General features: G+C 36.1%; 1 protein-coding gene across 1 annotated transcript in view; it reads left to right on the top strand.

Annotated features, from left to right (window-relative positions):
- Nucleotides 1–344: 344 nt before the first annotated feature.
- Nucleotides 345–20,764, top strand: part of LOC114354373 (fatty acid synthase) — a 43,643-nt gene continuing 23,223 nt past the window's right edge. The window contains exons 1-12 of the mRNA XM_028306731.1: nucleotides 345–515; nucleotides 1,027–1,219; nucleotides 1,982–2,102; nucleotides 13,946–14,149; nucleotides 15,014–15,130; nucleotides 16,050–16,222; nucleotides 16,872–17,008; nucleotides 17,553–17,756; nucleotides 18,159–18,345; nucleotides 18,854–19,019; nucleotides 19,445–19,614; nucleotides 20,282–20,433. Of these exons, the coding sequence (XP_028162532.1) occupies nucleotides 366–515; nucleotides 1,027–1,219; nucleotides 1,982–2,102; nucleotides 13,946–14,149; nucleotides 15,014–15,130; nucleotides 16,050–16,222; nucleotides 16,872–17,008; nucleotides 17,553–17,756; nucleotides 18,159–18,345; nucleotides 18,854–19,019; nucleotides 19,445–19,614; nucleotides 20,282–20,433 (1,974 nt within the window). The 5' untranslated portion in view covers nucleotides 345–365. The remainder of the gene's footprint in view (nucleotides 516–1,026; nucleotides 1,220–1,981; nucleotides 2,103–13,945; nucleotides 14,150–15,013; nucleotides 15,131–16,049; nucleotides 16,223–16,871; nucleotides 17,009–17,552; nucleotides 17,757–18,158; nucleotides 18,346–18,853; nucleotides 19,020–19,444; nucleotides 19,615–20,281; nucleotides 20,434–20,764) is intronic.

A 20,764-nucleotide genomic window follows, 5' to 3' on the forward strand; every position in this document is an offset into this window, starting at 1 on the left:
AATCGAAAAAATAAAATAAAACATTCATCAGATTCCTGAAACGATAATTTATTCTATCAAAAAAAAGAAGCATGAGTGCTTAATCAAAATAACCTACTTAACGTTTAGATGCAAACACGAGACGTGTGACTAAAATAAATAAATAACTGTTACATAGCTGGCAGTCATAATCATTAATTACAAGGACGCAACATTCTGACTGTGGAAAATCCTGGAAAAATTAGCTTTTTAAAAAAACTGAGAAGTAAAAAAAATAACAAGAAACTCATTGTGTTCCAGCCTTTACGTTCCCACTAGCTTTAAATACCATCACCGCCACTCCACGCCCGCCGATTCTTCGTAGGCGTCGCTGTTAACTGGTAACCATGGCTCCTACTCCCCAAGAAGTGGTGATTGAGGAGTCGAAGCCTGTCCACAGGCCGTTGTCCGGGGATGAGGTGGTCATCAGTGGGATGTCCGGGAGCTTCCCGAAGTCCGACAGCGTCGCTAAGTTCATGGACAACTTGTATAATGGGGTAAGTTTGGAACAAAGATCGTAATTTCAATTTAACGATGCACAACATTATGTTATTTTCTGGATTCTTTGAAACTTTATTTTTTTATTTAGTTTTAATTATAAGAATCATTTTTAAGAGATTATAGAAAGTTTAAGATTGTGTGGTTTTGAAAACTATTACACTTTCTAACGTTTACTCGTAAACTATTAGGCCCGATTCGATCGAAGTTTTATCCGAGAATAACTCCTGGTTTAACTGGCACATTGAGAGTTTCAGTATCGGAAATATGTTAAAACCGACGATTTATTCTGAGATTAATATTTACTCTTGTTTGGTCGAATCCACCCTTAGACGAATAAATCGTAAATATAGGTGATAAGCAATTTTTTTTGCAATTAAAATACTAAATGTAGTCATATTTTAAAAAGATAGACCTAGACCTAGACCTACCATGTGGTTTTAATAAAATACGTTGCTACTTTTTCCTTCAAAACAGTTGAATTTCCTTACATCCTAATCATGCCCACAGGTGGACATGGTCACTGAAAACAACCCGCGGTGGACGTTCAACCACCCTGAAGTGTCGAGCACCATCGGCATGGTTAACGGCATGACCAAGTTCGACGCGCAGTTCTTCAGGGTACACTTCAGGCAGGCCTGTACCATGGAACCCATGAGCAGGAAGCTGTTGGAGCACGCTTACAGTGCTATATTTGATTCTGGTAGGCTATTTTCAAGTTTAAACTCAAAATTCGATTAAATTTTAAGCATAGACGCTTTTGATTGGTTGAATTTCAATGTTTATAATATCTACATAATGGCTAAAATTGAATCGAGTTTTAGGTTAAGAACTCACGGCGCGATTTCCACCCGCGCCCGCGGCGGTGTTGGAATTGCGGTTTTATTTCAAAATTCACGGGAGCGGTTAGTTGCGCGGTTATTCTAAGAACTCACGGCGCGCTAAGACATTGGTACAAAATGGACGCCCGCTGATCGGGCGCCCCACGATTCTGCCGCGCGCGCTGCGGGCGAAAACCGCGTCGTGCGTGAGTTGTGCATTTGTTTTTACATACATTATCTGCATTCTACAGAAGCTGTGGGCTCGCAACCGCTTCGTAAAAAGCGCCATGAGTTCTTAGCCTTAGTGTTGTATTATACGTGACTAAAACACTATAATTATTAATGTAGACTATCTTGATTAGATGTGCAGGTTGATCAAAGTGCCTATATATAAACTTTTAAGGCTCTAATAGCCCAGGTATCGGTGTCTGACTGCCAATTTAATTGTCGCTATTTTTATCTCTGTCGAAGTTTTAACTATAGCATAGAGCCCACAAAAGTTACTAGTTATCTTAAAAAAATGTTTCCTTTAACATAATATTCACTTGTATACATTTTAATATTATTTGTAATCTTCTTTTTATAATATTGTCTGTATTTTACGATGTACGTAGAGAGTATGTATGACTTATATTTTCTTTCAGGAATCAATCCTCTTCAGCTGAGAGGGAAAAAAGTGGGCGTGTTCATCGGTTCAACGTTTTCGGAGTCCGAAAAGATCGTCATCTACGAAAACATCCAGCGCAATGGCTTTGGTATCACTGGGTAAGTTTTAAATTAATGTGAAAGTGTAAACTAAACACATCTCAAACTAAATTATAAATAACTTGAAAAAAAAAACTAACTGCCTAAGATGGGAATCGACCCCACGGCCTTTCGTTTGCCGAGCGACTACTCTTCGATCTGTACCTCTAGTAGGAAAAACTTTCGAGTTCGTTTCGTTGCGTATTCAAAGTGTCATCGAAAAATTTTGTATGAAAAATTAAACAGCGCCCCCTAGGGCGGCTATAATATAGGGGGCGCTGTTTAATTTTTCATACAAAATTTTTCGATGACACTTTGAATACGCAACGAAACGAACTCGAAAGTTTTTCCTACTAGAGGTACTGATCTATTTTGATTCCTATCTTAGGAGAATGTTTCCATTTGGATTCAGGTGAACATTCTCCCTTAAGCGCATAGTTTAGTGAACTCCTATAAACAAATACATAATTATGTTGTGGTTGATGCATTATTATAACCTGTTTCATAAGGAAAACTATCTTCAATAAAATTATTTTTTTTGGGAATTGAAAGCCTGACATTGTGACTTTTATTATTATTTTTTCTAAAAATTTTAATATGAGTTTTCTCTGCACTACAGTGTTATGGAACTGTTTTTTTTTTCATAATTAATTAATGAAGTTTTCCAAATCTAAAAACCCCATAAATTTTCATACATGAAGGCGAAAAACATCGTGTATTCAGAGGAAGCTTTTAAAATACATTTAAAAACATTTGCTACAAAAACTAGGATTATACATAGATAAAAAATTATCCCCTGTGTGTGGAGTTCACACGGGTCGCAACTCACGCTGTCGGTCAAATTTACGACTGTACCTGCAATATCCAGTCTATTGCAAAACAAATAGCAAAAAATAAAAAACCTTTTAAAAAAGTTTGTTTAAAATATTATGGCCAGGTTTATTTTACACTGCTGTACTAGCAACGTTAAATGTAAACTAAACGAATTAGTTGGTTTCAATTGCATATTTAACTTTTGCCATCACTAAAATCAGAAAAAGTTCACATTTGCGTTTAAGAATTACATTCACCTGAACGCGACCAGTGGGAAAGACCTTGTTTTCTTGTTGAACTACTAGTAGTTCAGGGACCTGATCTTTGAGGAATTTTCGAGGTAGTGTCCTTTTTAGGCTTTTTGGAGAGTCAAAAAAATCAACCGACTGGTCGTGTTCAAATGAATGTAATTCTTAAATGCAATGGTGAACTTTAATGTTTTTTTTTTTTCTAGTAAATAAAAACTGCGTCTCTATAATTAGAAACACGTAATTTTTGGATAAATAAGGTTTTTTTATATTTTATGGGACAGGTTTTAAATAAATACATAGTTTTATACACTGTTCTATAAGCCCGTATTGACATCGACTATGCCCCGTATGAATATATCGTATGTGCAATCTTAATTTTAAAGCCAGATAGTGTCACATAATATACCTATAAATATTACTTTCTAATTCATAAGTTAGACGTAAACATCACAAGCTTAATTATTTAGCCAGAAGCCATATTCTGATGAGTTTAGAGAATTTAATTTAGGGTTACCTAGGGTGTGTTTAAATATATTTACGCATATTAATTAAGATTCAATTTAGAACCCTCACTCGTTCAGCATTCAATTACACGTTAGCAACGTTCGTAATGCGATGTTCATGAAACATAAAATTTAAATTCGTAACGATGAGGAAAAAAAAATACATAAACCTTACTGAACTTTACCTTTAAAATATGGATTTTGAATATTATTAATATAAATCATGTTCATTGTCCTGTCACAGAAGGATTTTAATATGCGTGTATATTTCATCTAAATCGGTTCAGTGGTTTAAGCGTGAACAACTTACAAAAAGTATAGACAGAGTTACTTTCGCACTTATAATATTACCTTAGATCATAATAATATTATGATAATATCTATAATATTATCTATGATTCTGAGATTAGTACCATTAGTACTGTTAGTACGGACCATGAAAGAACGTTTGAATCATTTTTTAATCTGTTGAACGTATTAATAATAAGTTTCCTCTTAAGAAATTAACTATTAACTCGAAACATCATAATACATCTTTATTCTGTCAACAGACCACATTTTTTTAAAACCTTAAAAAATAATCTCCTCCAGCCGTCAGGCACAGATGGCGCTGGGGTTCCGCGAACTAATAAGGGAATAATTATGAGTAAGGGCCCACCACTCGGCAATTTTTGCCGTTTATTAAAACGCGAAAGCAGGTAAGGCGTGTACGAGTTTTTTATACAGCCCTGTAATGAAGAAGTTTGGAAGGAAACTTTAATGTTTATTAACACTTATTTTCCTTTATTATTAAGGTGGAACCATTAAAATTCGAAAGCCATCTGAGGGCTTAGTGTGAGTTTACATCAAACGTCCTCACTAGTGAGCGCGTAAAAAAATGACTTTAAATGTATCACGGATTGTACAGCGCCCCTAGCGGAAACTTTCAAGAACTAAATTTTTCATATATTTTTTAATGCGCTTTCTAGTGAGAACGTTCGATGTAAACTCACACTTTTCTTGTGGTGCTGTTTTCTTAAGTGAAGACTCAACAAGGCCCAACATCACCCGCTATGACATAAAAACAAGTAAATTAGGCCTTCTAATCCTAATTCTATTGTGAAATCATGATTCTCAACTCGATTTCTAGCATTCATTCAGACATTTAATTTGTTAATTTAATCAACACTGTAGGATACTCTCATAAGTCGAATCGAGTTTTAAGCTACGTATGTTGTTGGCTACGTTCCGTAGTAAGGGCCTTATTCTATGACTACACGCTGAGTCTAATCCCAAACGAGTGTGGTGAGTATGATCAAATTCCAGTAATTTATTCTAACACGCACTTGCAATTATATCAAAAAGTCACGTGCAAACACATAAAGGCGCATCGCAGCGCATTGTAACCGATCCCTTTCAAAAATCCCCCATACAAAAAACCGCAAGGTAAACCCATCGAAACGCGTGCCGCCATCTATTGAGCGGCTGCGACAACTCGCTGAAAACTTTAATTCCATATGTCGCACGTAGGTGGCGCTCTACGTGAAGATTAACAAGTTTGACGCCGCCGAGTAATTTGCATTCGAATAATAGTCCTGTGAAGTTTTAGCCGAATGTTAAGCAAAAGTTAGTTGTAAGTTGAGTAAGAGCCAAACATTGGCTTCGTTACAGATGTAAATCAGGTGACTTGTATACTTGTAATAATAGTAAAGTTTAAAAGAGCTTAAGGCTATGGCTACACTGCGCTCTGGTGCTATACAACTTACCTCCGTATTCACAAACGATGCTTGCTTAAGTGAAGCAGCAAATCGAACGCACAGCGTTGAATAGAGCTCTGTTATTGGTTCTGTCACTCTGTGCGTCAACGCGCACTGTGAGACCTCATAGTAATACTTTGTGAATACGGGCGTTAGCATTTTAAAGATTTTCTTATTAGCTTATTACCAGAAATAGTAAATTCTAAATCACGAATTTATAGATCTATCACTTTATTGTACATCACACATAATGAAAAGAAGATTCATACTCAAAAGAGAAAGTACAGTTTAGGCGGTCTTAGAGCTATGAAGCGATTTCTTCCAGACAATTACATAGGGACAGAGGATAGTTTTTGTACAGATATTTTTATTGATTAAAAATATTTTATAGCGCTCGCTGAAAACAGTCCTGAAATCACTTACATATTCTGACGAATGATGCAATTTATTTGAAACATTTATTAATTCTGCCCTTGACTCCCACAAAGCCACAAAGTTTGAGCGATCTGTTGTGAGATTATGCACTTAGTTAACTAACAAATATTTGACCTAATATAGGTAAATAGGATCACAATTTCAGTCTCTAAACTTCACTCCGTAATATAGAGTAAAGGCTAAATTAACCGAACGAACTAAGTTATAATTAGATTTGCCTCTCAAATGAACACGAATGCTAGGGTAATTCCAGGATACATGCCCCAGTGGGATAGGTGCCGCGATTTTAAGTACACTATGTTACAAGCAACTTAGCCTAAAGTTATAGTACGTATAATAGAAAGGGACCTCCTCGTACCACTTTTCGCCTCGCAAACCATCAAAGAGTGCGTTCGTTTAGCCAGTGAGAGCAAAAATCTTCCTCGGCCAGACCTTAGCGAGCGTCGAAATAATATTGGTAAGTATCTTTAAATGGATAATTTTTTTGTTAGCTGTAAAATGATGAAATTTTTTATATAATTTGATAGACTATCTTATAAATTATACGGGATAGCTATGTTTAATTCGATTTTTAGTGTTATTATATTTTTTATTAAAAAAGGCACCTATCCTGTGCTAAAAGGATAGTTGCCTAATTTTTTTTGGGTATAGATGCCCTTAGGGCCATGTCCCATGCACCTAGGGGCATCTATCCTAACCTGCTCTTTTTGTCACAGGTAGCAAGTAAGAAGAAAAAAAGAATGTAGTACGGCTAACCTTAGGAAAGTAATAAATAGGGTGCCCTTCTGATTGAATTTTCTTTTTACCCGACTGCGCTAGAAGGAGTAGTATTATTTTTAATAAAAAATATTAAATTTCATTTTTAATTCATTTAATAACAAACAATCTTAAATAATAAAACTTGGCTTGTTTGATTTCAAAATACATTTGACCCTTAGAATTCAAAAACTATATTAACGAGTCATCTATCCCTGCATCAGGCATCTATCCTTTGAAGCAATCATACAGTGAGTCTTCTATCCCCCACATTAGGCGTCTATCCCACTTTTTAGAGGTCAATTAAAATGGTATTTTCTCAGAATCGGTATAACTTAAACTAAAATAATTATAGTATTATCATAGACGAAAGACCAAAGTTTATAGATACTAAGGTCAAATTGTTGATAAAAACTTACTGACTGAGTTACAGAGCTGTTTCAAAAAGTGGGGCATCTATCCTGGACTTACCCTATACGTGTGAGTTCAAATGATTTGCTAAATCAAATTCAAAGTTATACTAAAAGTAGGTACTTAAGATTTTCCAATCTTGGAAGTCAATCTATGTATACCTAAACTTTTTTATGATTGTGACGAATAAACTCTTTTTTTTGTTTAGAGTTTGCGTTAGTTATAAAAATTTCTGTTTACTCAAAAACTACTAATATGATTTGAAAAATTCTTTCACAATTAGAACCCACATTTTTTTCTTATTCTTAAAAAAATGTTAGTAACTACCAACGCGAAGCCGGGGCGGGCCGCTAGTCATAAATAAATAAATAATAGTTAAATAGCAAGACATCCTAATGTGTTGTCCATTTGCATAATTGCGTTTTAATCAATGTAAGGTTCAAGTAAACTTAATTTTAGAATCAATGTATTCGTTTTAAATCAACTGTTAAAAAATAACTACTAACTAATTATTCAATTATTCTCGTCAAATATCGTTTTAGTCCAGTCATTTAAGCTTAAATTAGGTAAGAATCTCGGAATTAGAGATACCCAGCTGTAAGTCTGTAAATACTTGTATATTGACACCCTAAAAGTTGTCTCAAAACCTACATATGGTAGGGTGTAAGCAACTTTTAAATTTTAAGGTCAAAGGTCACAAAAATCGGTTTTTTGCGCTTTTTTTGGAAATATCTCATTTCCTATGGGTTTTTTGCTATTTGTATTTATTATCAATATTGTAGAATACNAGAACCATAGACTTGGCACGACTTTGTCTTGATTTCATTACTTTTTAGAGATAAACAAGCAGCTCCATCGAGACTTGGCTAGTTTTTTACAGAATGTTTTTGGTGGGATTTCACTTCTTTTTGTAGAATGTGGCATAATTATTTAACGTCGTCGTCCTTTAATATTATCGACATTTTTTTTACGATATTAAACACAGATGGTAGGGCCCAAAAGATAAGGAGACATGTAAAGTGCCCCATAAGGGCTATCTTTTCTTTCTTTTTTATTATTTTCTATAATAATTTTGACGTTCATAAGTGCCACTTGTGGTCTAAACTGAATAAATACTTTTGATTTTGATTTTGATTGACAGCGACCTTTAAAATGGACAACGAGTCAGAATTGTTTTAATAATAACTTAACCTCAGCGAACCTCACGATATAATAACGAAATCAACCAAATTCAAATTACACAACATTCAACTTAATCGACGGGGGGGTCTAGAAAGGAAAAAACATCTGGACACCGCGGTGCAGAAAATCGACGCTCAAAGTGCTAGCGCCATCTAGCGGTGAGCGGTACAGGCGAACACCACGGNCTATAATGACTGGACCTATTTGTTTTTTCGTATTAATTACACATAGGTACCTACATTTATAACACGCTCGCTACGAGTAGGTAACTGAATCGTTTCTAATAAAACAATTTATTGTTAAAAATATATACAGACATAACTTCTTAATAAGTATGTTTACAGTAAAATAATAATAAGTCTGACACGAGTCTACTTTGGGCAACTAAAACTAAAGAAAAATCATAATAATTATTAAACATTTTGCCTCAACAAGAATTATAACCCGTTCTTGTTTTGACATAAATATTTGTGTCAACGAAATTTAACCTTGTTTTTACAAAGAAAGGAATACGACCCAAAAAAGTTATCAGACGACCTATTTCCCATATTTAACGGGCCACGATCGACTCGACTAACGATACTCAACGGAATCGGGACAGTAACGGTATAACGGGATAATATCTTTGATTTATCGTTGTGCATCAAAAATAAAAAGTGGCCAGCGCTAGGTCGGCGGGATGCTGTGGACAAATGACCGTATCTATCAATTTAACGACGCCACTCAAAAGGTTAAGGATACTCGCCGATACTCCGTTAAAGTACACACTAGTGGTGGGACACGGTCCGTTTTTAGAAAATAGCTGTTTGAACTGTAATATTGCAATTCCGATTAGCACGAACGAAATTACACAAAATGCATACGAGTTTGAGAATTGTAATTATTGCTTTTGAAGTACAGGTTCTGATCATTATTACTTGGAATGATAAAAAGGACAAGTGCAGGTTTCAAAGTTATCTTTCTAACTTAGAAAAATAATTTTAAAGAAGTAAGTCCGTGTAACTTACATTTTAGATGGTAGTTTTATCGATTCGATACTTACACTTCGTTTCAGGTTCGAAAATTATATCACATTTACCAATATTTTGTAAAAAAACATGGTGAAAATATAAGACAAGTGTTTCTTTGTATTCATTTTACCGACTCTACCTTAGACAATCGATATATTTGTTTGTGCACTAAAAATGCAATTCTACTATTAAATTCTTATAAAAATCCCAAATCTTTGTCCAACTTGAAATCAGAAGAAATTTCACACCCCATCACTACCGGACAGTAGATAATGACCGGATCTGGATTCCGTAACGATACGTCATCCGTTACGTCGAAGTCGAACTGGGTCACTGATAGCCGATGCATTGCGTAGGTGAGACTTTTGGGTGAGGGGTATCTCCACGATGGAGTGACCAACTTACACTTCGCCCTGAATTAGGGGCGATTTGTTTGAAATGAAGACGGTTTGGGACGAATGTGATAGCGAATTCGAGGAGTAGAAAAATCGACGCGGATTTTCGTGTGCGATATAAATCGTCTAGTCGTGTGGGTCAGTTGGACAGGTTCGATTCTTAAATTGGATACAAATGGTCAGTAAGATGTTTGTGATATTTCCTATTTCAACTCAACAGTTCGAAAAGTTTTATTAAATACAGTTGTGCACTTCGTGTTCAATCAAAAAGGTCTTTGGACTATTAACATATCTTCAGACAAGAAGATAACTTTATAAGGGGTCTAAAAAAATAATTCCCAACAGGGGAAGATAAATATTCGGACCACGCGTTAGAGGAACCGGGTTTCTTTTTGTGGATTTAACGACATACATAATTATGTTTGATGCTATTGTTTATAACCAACACTCTATGTTACCAAAATCCATTTTAATATTGATACCTCAAAAAATATCAAATAGCAAATACTATCGATAGATACAAACAAAATAATTTAGTGAATTCATTTCACATTCATTGCGAGTGAGCAGTCATTCAACCGAACATTCAGAGCTTTTAATTATTTCACTTTGTATAAAATAAGCGCTTGTCCTGATGAGTCTCATTTTAGGGTGTTTGGTTTCTATATGGAACATTTTGAGCATTTACTTACGTTTCGATAGCGATAGATAATGTTTTTGGTTCAAATTTTTTGCTACACAAGACGTGATTTATTAAGCACTAAATCTAAATATCATCATTATCATCATCATTTCAGCCATAGGGCGTCCACTGCTGAACATAGGCCGCCCCCAATGCTTTCCATGTTGCCAGGTTGGTAGCGGACTGCGTCCAGCGCCTTCCTGCTACCTTTATGATGTCGTCAGTCCACCTTGTGGGTGCAAATCTAAATATATTGTTTGCTATTAAATAAAAAGACGAAATAGATTTTTAATTATGGTAGATACCTAAAAGATAATAAATTCCATGTTGAAATCCTTAAATTATTTTTTTAATGTTATAATTTATAGTCACAATAATATTTTCAATTGTTTTCTTTTTCAGTTTTCAAGTAAAGGTTTGGCAAAATAATGTTCTTAATAATGTTATATATTTTGTCGTATGAAATTACTTTTGCATCCCCCTGTGACATCGACCTAACGATATAAAATACTTTAAATTAATAATTACGGTATGAATTAACGAAACTTGCTCGAAATGCAGTCGTAAATATTAACTGGAGTTTATGTGGGTCGCGTAAAGTCAATGTCTATGTCTCAAATCGGCATTTTTGTTCTAAACACTGAATAAAATTATTTAATTTAAAAAATTGCGTACTATAAACGTTTTTTGAGCTTTGTTAAATTTCTTCCTAATTTTGTACGCAATCCCAAACCTTACAACTTTTGATTGTCCTTTGTTCCGGTCTAAAAAAAAATCCCGTCTCAATCATTGGTTTAACGATTCAATAAAAGAACTAGGAAAGAGACCAGTAAAAGCCCTTTTACGTCTTTTAAATACCACATTGTTACGTTGACAATAAAAATTTTATAAAAAAAAATAAAACCGCCCCCAAAAAACCTACACTAAAACGTAGAAAAATAATTACTAATTACCTACTTATTTATTAGGACGAATTATTAATATTTATGTAGGTATACCATGATTGATACTTCTGGAGTCGGTGCCAAGATTATGAAACATGTAAAGTTTGCCTGCACCGACTCCAAAAGTATCAATCATGGTATACCTACATAAATATTAATAATTCGTCCTAATAAATAAGTAGGTAATTAGTAATTATTTTTCTACGTTTTAGTGTAGGTTTTTTGGAGTCGGTTTTATTTTTTTTTATAAAATTTTACTTATTTCTTGCTTTTTAGTTAACTAATTATTACCTTGATGTTACCACTGAAGGTAGGCAGTACACTGAGACCAAAAAAAATTGGTTCATAATCGGCGGAGATATTGCGTATAAAAAAGTTCATCCCCAATTTTCCACCCTTGGGGGTGAAATATTTTCTTCAAATTCGCATGAAACCACCCTTTTGATAATACCTATTCAACAAAAAAATATTCGTTCAAATTGGTTTATAATCGGATGAGATATTGCGTATAAAAAAGTTCATCCCCAATTTTCCACCCTTGGGGGTTGTTTTTTTTATTATTAAATTTAAATGGGACCACCCTTGAGGTAATACCTATACGCCGAAAAAAGATTTGTTCAAATCGGTTCATAATTGGCGGAGTTATCGCGTAAAAAACATAAAAAAAAAAAAAAAAAAAAAAAAAAAAAACATACGGGTCGAATTGAGAACCTCCTCCTTTTTTGAAGTCGGTTGAAAACTCGAGTTCATTGAGTTGCAGAGCTTAAAGACTGGTGGTTTGATTTCACGCCACCGTAAGCCATTGTTATGGCGGTTGTAAGACTTTTATCTTGCAGGACATTAAAATAATTTTTATTGTTATTTAAGTAGTTTTACGGATTTTTGCATTTATAATCACAAATGGTAGAGAAGAGTGATTTATACATCTTATCTTATTTATAAATGAAAAAAGCTGTAAAGAATTGTGGCGGCGAAGGCTTTGTCTAGCATCTCTCTCACTTACGGTTACTTACGGAATATCGGGGCCTTATAAGTGGTTGGAAGTTTTTAGCCTTGTCCTTTTCAAGTGGAAAACCTGACTCACCTATTGAGTTAGGTTTTTCGCGTGTAAAATAAAATAGGTGGAGCAAAAGAAATAAAATCATCGGTCAAGCAGCCTTTATCACTAACTTATTAAGTTATAGGTCACCCTGTTGAAAATTTCATTCGATTTTCACGCTGCGAGCTAGACTCGTTCCATCAATGTTAGGAAGTATTACTGCACTCGCGGGTTAAGTGATAAGGCTTTCCAATATTAGGTTTATTTTCAGTTAAAGGACCAAGTTACAGAAATTGTTTAGGACCACCTCGTATGCAAATTCTATTTCGTATTCTATAAAAATATACCCATGAAAAAAGTAAAAAAAAAATCTAATTCTGTTACTTATCAAAAAACTATTTTATAATTTTAAGATTAGGATAATGATGAATACGGTGTGCTTAATACTTAATTTTACTTTTTTTCAAAAAATTTATTAATTAACTTAAGTTATAGGCTTTACCTAAAAAATTTCAGTGTAGTCGTATTGATTTGACTCTATTAAATAGTTGTTTTATACCAGACTTACACCCGTATTCACAAACGATGCTTTCTTAAGTGTAGCAACAAATCGAACACACAGCGTTGAATAGAGCTCTAGATTGGTTCGTGTGTCACCCTGTGCGTCCACGCGCACTGTGAGACATTATAGTAATGTTTGTGAATACGGGCGTTATAATGCCTAACGCCATTGGTTATAATGCCTAATGTCAATGGTGTTTTACATTTAACAAATGCAAAACACCATTGACATTTTGACTTTACGCGTCTCCTCGCGTTAATACACGGTTCATTGAAAAATAGCGTGAAATGTCCATTTCCGTTAGGCTTTTTGATAGTGAATTTTAATTTGCGGCGTTCGTGTTATTTGGATAATTGGCAAACATTTTGATTGCTTGTGGCATTGTTCTCATTAATAATAGGTAATTGTATTTTGCGCACAAACAATGTATGGCCAAATATTTACATGGAATGTAACATTCCATCAATTTTCAATTGGTTTACCTGGTACTAAATAAATATTAACATTAATTAGTAAAGGTTAATTTGTTTCATGTTTTAATATTCTAACTACCTACAGCAATAAAAAAAAGTTTCGGCTGTACCTACCAACTTTTTAATAAAAAAATGACTTTTTTAAAATAAAAGTACAAGTTTTGCTTTTGTAAGAATTAAAGTCATAGCAGACTTATCAACTCGGAAAGGGATCAACACGGTATCGCCTTTTGCGAGTTGTCATCGCCTTTCGTTAGGTTATGGTGCGGATAAGTGTGCGTGCTCGAGTGGCGACCACGGGCTGGAAGACGTAGCGTGGGCAGGCCTCCTACTAAGTGGACCGACGATCTAATAAAGGTCGCGGGAAGAGCCTGGATGAATGCAACGCAGGACCGTTTATCGTGGAAAGCCTTGGGGGAGGCCTTTGTCCAGCAGTGGATGTCATTTAGCTGAAACGAACAAACGAACGAAGTGTGCGTTGCAGTATCGAGTTTCATACAAAGAATACTGACCGCCTCGAGTTGATAAAGTTACGATCCCTTTCCAGGTTTATAAAATAATGTCCTTTAAAGTACTAAGCCGTCAGATCATGTCGTTTTATTATAATGAAAAACCATTTCCAATAAATTAACCTTAGTTAAATTTGCGTTAAAACAATCCCTTTGTCCACAGATGCAACAAAGCCATGTACGCCAACCGCATCTCCTACTGGATCGACGGGAAGGGTCCGTCCTACGCTCTGGACATGGCCTGTGCCAGCTCCATGGCTTGCTTGGAGCATGCCTACCGATGCATCAGTACTGGCCAGTGCGATGCTGCTATTGTAGGAGGATCTAACCTGTGCATGCACCCTAATGTATCTTTGAACATGAAACGGTAAGACACAATCCCAGCAAAAACATTTTCGTATAAAATGTTGCCAAGAGGAGACAATAATTATTTTGATTATGAAATAGCTATAAGATTCCATATAGAGCCAAGATTCTAACTCCACACGCGCTAAATAAACAAACTCTGTACCTTAGTAAAAGTGGCGCGGCCGTTTTATTAGGTACTACATTAAAGTCAAAATAGAATTTTTTTCTATTTTGTATATTTCTCTATATTCACTCTTTGATCACGGGAAGTCATGGACCCGGTTTCGGATTTTGTTTTATGAATTAGAAAATTTAGGTTTTTTTACTAAACAGCTAAAATAAAATTATGTAATATACCTACCTACCTGTTTTTATTAGAAATAGGTATAACACAAAATATTGATTCCACAGGTCGACGGAGATCTAACGCGACTCCTTCTTCTTCTCCAAAGTCCAATGCCTTTACCTAAATAAAAAAAAACTAATAAAGTCAACATTTTGTAGTGGTGTTGGTGGTACCGTCTGTTGCGGCCGTACGCGACCGCCTCCTTGGCGGCGCGACACTGGCCACCAAGAAAAACGAAATTCTTTTTTCGATAACCAATTTGATGTTCTTTTGTTTATTTCGCTCTCAGCCCATAATTTTCTCACGTTTGCAATTCCACGATTTGAATTTGTAAATTATTGTAAATTACAAATGTGTACTGACGTTTAAGCATAAAACAAGTAAATACTTTTACACATGACTAACTCAAAACACACATGTAACACAAGATTTAGCCCTAACGAGCTACTACATCATCGTCTAAAGTTCCTCTTACACACTTCTGACGACACATGAGTTTAGAAAATTAATTATATTTTTCACATTATTTTTTAACAGTGCCGGGTTCCTTTGCCTCGATGGGAAATCCAAGTGCTTCGACAAGAACGGCGATGGCTACGTCAGATCTGATGCCATCAGCGTACTGTTCTTGCAGAAGGCCAAAGATGCTAAGAGGTAAGTACTCGTAAGCTGGATACCGGCTAACACAGAAGGCATTGGGGGAGGCCTATGTTCCGCAGTGGACATCCTATGGCTGAGATGATGATAATGATGAAGTACTCGTAAACCTATACCAAATTCTTCTTTCCTTTTTGAGTTTTTGTGTCACATAGAGATTAGTAGAAGTCTTGGATGTAATTTTTAATTATACTTACACAATCCAATGAGGGCTAACTAGACCCCACTCAAATTCAACTACAAATTAAAATATTTATTTACTCGTGATGTGAAAGGTTAATAAACTTTTTCAGTAGGCCGTTTGATTTGCATAGCGGTCTACTAGTGTCAGAGGCCATGGGTTCGACTCCCGCACAATACAAATGTTTTTATGCATGAACGTTTTTATTAGTATTGGGTGTGGCTGTTTTCTATGTACATACTTATTGTACTGTAGCTTTACTTGTGCGTATACGTGTACATGCACATAACGATAGTCTGTATCGACCTACCACACATGTAAAGCTCACTTGCCTTCGTGAATTGCAACAACTAAGTATATGTAAATATACTTAAGTATTAATATCCATTGTCTGGTACCCATAATACAGGTTTGAGACTAGATGGCGCAGTGTAAAATCATTATCATCATCATTATCCCAGCCGTACGACGTTCACTGCTGAACATAGGCCTCCCCCAATGCTTTCCATGTTGCCCGGTTGGTAGCGGCCTGCGTACAGTGCTTTTCTGCTACCTCCACCTTGTGGGTGGACGTCCTACGCTGCGTTTTCCGGTACGCGGCCTCCACTCCAGAACCTTGCTGCCCCATCGGCCGTCAGTTCTGCGTACTATGTGCCCTGCCCATTGAAACTTCAGCTTGCTAATCCGTCTGTCAGTGTAAAATGTCCAAGGTTACACCTATTTATTTATTTATAGGATCTACTCCGAAGTGTACCACGCCAAGTCCAAGTATGGTCTCAAAGAGTTCAGAGACACCGAGTTCCTATCAAACCGCCATCCCAAGACCATCGAAGACTTCCTGAACGCGTTCTACTCTGAAATCGACGTGTCTCCCCATGATGTGGAATATATCGAATGCCATGGGTCAGGTAAGAAGTATACCTTCTTTGGAACAGTTCGTACCTGTAGAATTGGGGATTTTGACACCATTGTCCAATAATTCTAATGCACATTAAAAAAAAACACTTCATTCTGCTCTTAAATAATTGATTTTAAATTACCTGTAAATTAGGATTTGAGTTGAAAAAATAGTGACGTCACAGGCTAGTATTTCCATACAAAATTTATGTACGAGTCTCGTTTTGACAGTTTTAAAAAGTACATCAATTGATTGGTGGTGTCAAAATACCCTATTCGACGTTAGTAGGTACAGCAATGTACTCGTAGCAATAGGAATTTGCTAGCGAAAGAAAGTAGCAATATTAGCAATATGCTTTTCGTTCTAACATTGCAGTATTATTGAAATAAATAAATGCTAAACATGTTGTATTGTGGTGGTCAGATTTCTACCTCACGTACAAATAGCTGGCAGCTAACAAAACATTGGTTAAAAAATAAAAAAGCTATCAAATATTAAAACCACTGCCATTGTTACAATAAAATATTTGTACGCTAAGAGCAAATTTTGGCGCTCCATTTATATTTTACAAAAAGTAATCAATGTTTCCACAAAATTGTGCAAATAAATATTTGAATTTGTTTGTACCTTTTGTTTTAATGTTATTATTGTTTCAACAGCCAATGCAGAAGCAGACGGGAATGAGCTTAGAGCTATAGAAAAAGTATTCGTAAAAGAAAACCCCGTGAAAGTTGGTAGCGTTGTATCCAACATGGGTCACGGAGAACCGGCGTCGGGAGCATGCGCTGTGACTAAGGTAACTTATATTTTAAAGACTATGTTAAAATTAATAGTTGAGGTAAGAATAGATACGAGTAATAGAAGATAAATATTATGTCATACCTTGCATAAGTCTGTCCAAATGCTCACCACTGTGCTCGAAGCTTGGCTATTTTCTTTTAACGGGTCTTCATCCAATAACACTGCAAAGAAGAAAAGAATACCCATTTTTACTTCTGGAATACCACTAATTTCATAACAAAATCAAAATCAAAATCAAAAATATTTATTCAGTTTAGACCACAAGTGGCACTTATGAACGTCAATAGAAAATAATAAAAAAAGAAAAGGTAGCCCTTATGGGGCACTTAACTACACTAACCGTATTGTAACTATCTATTTTCCAAAAGAATGTCACAGCTACAAACTAATCCTTCGATAGCAGTTGATCTTTAACATTTATGTGGGCTGGCAAACACTCTTATAATGATTTTTTTTTGCCGCACTCACGTTTGCTAACTCTGATGTCCTAAAGAAAGTACATTAATAACGTAGTTTATAAGAGACTTCAAATTTTTCAGGTGTGTCTAGCTTACCATAAAGGTGAGCTACCAGCTAACCTTCACTACAACGAGCCTCAAGATGATATCCCGGCTGTAAAGGACGGAATGATCCAAGTAGTGCAAAAGAACGTTCCGTTCGGCAGGGGATTTGCCGCTTTGAATGCCTTCTCGTACTCGGGCACCAATGTCCATGTTCTTTTGAAAGGACATTACAAGAAGAAGGTAAATAATTTAGTTATTTAATTGTTTGTAAGATTGATTATGAAATAGAAGGTGGTTTGTTTGCATTTGCAATTTTTGTTGACAAGTCGCTCATTAATGCATTTATTTACAAAATACGTAGCCCTTTAAAAAGCCCTTTTTGTTTCTAAATCCAATTATTATGGTTTTAAGAGGATGGTTTTTATTAATTGTGTGCCTATTGACACAGTGGCCCACTATTTTCTTTATTCGTTTTGTGTTGTTATTGTTTATTGTGCTTACTGTGTTCAATAAAGTCTATTTCTTTTTTTCTTTCTAATTGGAATATTTTACGTCTTTCACCGTCACAATATAACTTTTTATGTAACATATTCATAACTTTTAATTTAAGACTCAAATGCATTCCCTAACATTGAAATCCAGGATCCGGAACGGTACAAGGCCACCATCCCTCACATCGTCCTCGCCTCTGGCAGGCAAGAGGAATGTGTGATGAAGATCTTCGACGGCCTGAAGAACCATCCGGTGGACCCTGAGCAGATCGGTCTGCTGCACAGCATCCACGAGAACGAGATCCCTGGACACATGTGCAGAGGTTTTCTTCTATTAGGTGAGGGAGTTGAAAAGTTTATCTAACTTAAGAATAAATGAAATACCTACGTCTTTAGTTCTTGTTTTTGATATTATATTTAGAAATTCTGGTCAAAGAAAAATAGGAGCAACCCCGTGTATGTCTTTCCGTGTATGTCGTAAGAAATCACTAAGGCCAGTTTGAAACCGGTTTGAAACGGTCGCGTCATGTGTGGTCTCTCAACGGAATCTATGGCAGAAACTTAGATGCAACTCAAAAGTAACTAGAAGTTGCAGTTTCGTAGCAATTGCGTTTCACCGTGTGTTCTGGGCCTAAGGGCGTAATACGAACATCAGGATTCCACAAACTTGTCTGGTCAGCGTGGAGAATGTAAGCCAAATCCTGGGGTTCTGCTCTGAATAAGAAAAAAAGTCCTCATGAAGTAAAGACAAAATACTCTGATAAAATGATGTTGTTTTTCAGTTATTCTAGACTAAATACAAAACTTAAGTCGCCTCGATTCCTTAATCTCATTTTTCTTTGTCAGATACAAATGAGGAGACCAAAGAGACTGTAGTCGTCTCAGAGAAGGTGGAACATTACCCGGGCAGTGTCCGTCCTTTGTGGTTCGTATACAGTGGTATGGGGTCCCAATGGGCTACCATGGGAGCGGGACTCATGCGCATCCCGATATTCGCTGCTGCTATTGAGAAGTAAGTATCATTTTAGCACTATTTATCATTTTAGTGGTCTCTTTTGATGATTTCATAGGGTGAAGCTAGAAAAGCTTGCAAATTCTTATTTATTGCTTAGGGCTTAATCAATGTACATGTTCTGATGTTACGTTACAGTCATCCGTTTGCAGGACCGCATATGAAAAATAAAACAAAAAGTACCAAGAGTTGTGTCCAGTCTTGCAAATGCACGATAGACACTAAGGGCATTTTCAAATTTAACGTTTTAAGCTGGAATTAAAACGTTAAATTTGAAAGAGCCTTTAGAGGACAAACTAAAGGCTAATGCTGTTATTCACTAACCATAAGTACAAATTAAAGGAGTAAATAATAATTATAATTAACTTCATCATTCTCCATTAAAAGCAAAAACCGCAATATTTAATTCTCTTTCAACTCCACAGATGCCACAGAGTCTTAGAGCCTAAAGGCATTAACATAATGCACATCCTCACCGACCCTGACAAGACAATCTACGACAATATCCTGCACTCCTTCGTCGGTATCGCAGCAGTCCAGATCGGACTGACTGACATATTGAAGTCCATGGGAATCGTGCCTGATAACATTATTGGTAAGATGGTATTGTGTGAATAACCAAAATATAAATGATAAGCGACTCAAAGAGGTCAAATTTTAAATTTCAACTAAGTTTTTGTGCGGCAATGAACGATTACCTACTTTAACACGTTGGACGCCACGCGGCTCACCGGTGAGCCTCGAACAATACAATTTCCATTGTGTCTAGCGTCTCGGCGTTCAATGACTTAATAGTTTGTAAATGATGAATAGTTTGATTCCTAGATGGGCTTTGAAATTAAAAATGTCTTATCTGGGGGCGAGGAAATTCTAACGAAGTCGTTCGGTCCATTTTTGACCCTTATTTGGTACCTGTTTGCCTAAAACATTGCTGTTATAAATCTGTTTGGCCCAATTTGTAAACATGCTTCTGAAGGCTTGAGTAGTAGACTAATGTAAATAGTCATAGTCATAAATGTTTATTGCATCATGTTGGTTAAAGTAAACCATTCCAGACATCTTTATAAATCTACCACAATCGCTGTGTAGGTGTTTTAATAGCTCATGCTCTCTTGAAAGATGTATGGAAGACATTTTGTTTTTAGAAAAAGTTTGATCAACTATGCAGCGCTCTAATTAAACCTGCCAACAAATCTTTTCTTTTGTTGTGTGGTATACGATAAAGTGTGTCCTATCTGTTTATATTTGCCTCAATAACTCAGGCCACAGCGTCGGGGAGTTAGGATGCGCGTACGCTGACGGCTGCTTCACGGCTGAGGAGATGATTCTCTCCGCGTACAGTCGCGGTCTGGTGTCGGTCCAGACGCCCTTCATTAAGGGATCCATGGCTGCTGTCGGCCTTGGATACAAAGCTGTGAGTGATTGTTACAAGAACAATATCATCATCATCATTTCATAGGACCGTCATATTCCATATTGCTCATTTGGTAGTGGATGCTTCACGGCTGAGGAGATGATTCTCTCAGCTTACAGCCGCGGTCTGGTGTCTGTTCAGACGCCCTTCATCAAGGGGTCCATGGCTGCAGTTGGCCTTGGGTATAAAGCTGTAAGTGACTGTTACAAGAACATCATTATCATCATCATCATATCACCCACAGGACGTCAAATCCTGAACATAGGCGTCCCCCAATGATTTACATATTGCTCAGTTAATAGCGGCCTGCATCCAGCACCTTCCTGTCACC

The sequence above is a fragment of the Ostrinia furnacalis genome, unplaced genomic scaffold, assembly GCF_004193835.3.
Source record: "Ostrinia furnacalis isolate ACB-3 unplaced genomic scaffold, ASM419383v2 OfSCF2047, whole genome shotgun sequence".
Classification (NCBI taxonomy): Eukaryota; Metazoa; Arthropoda; class Insecta; order Lepidoptera; family Crambidae; genus Ostrinia; species Ostrinia furnacalis.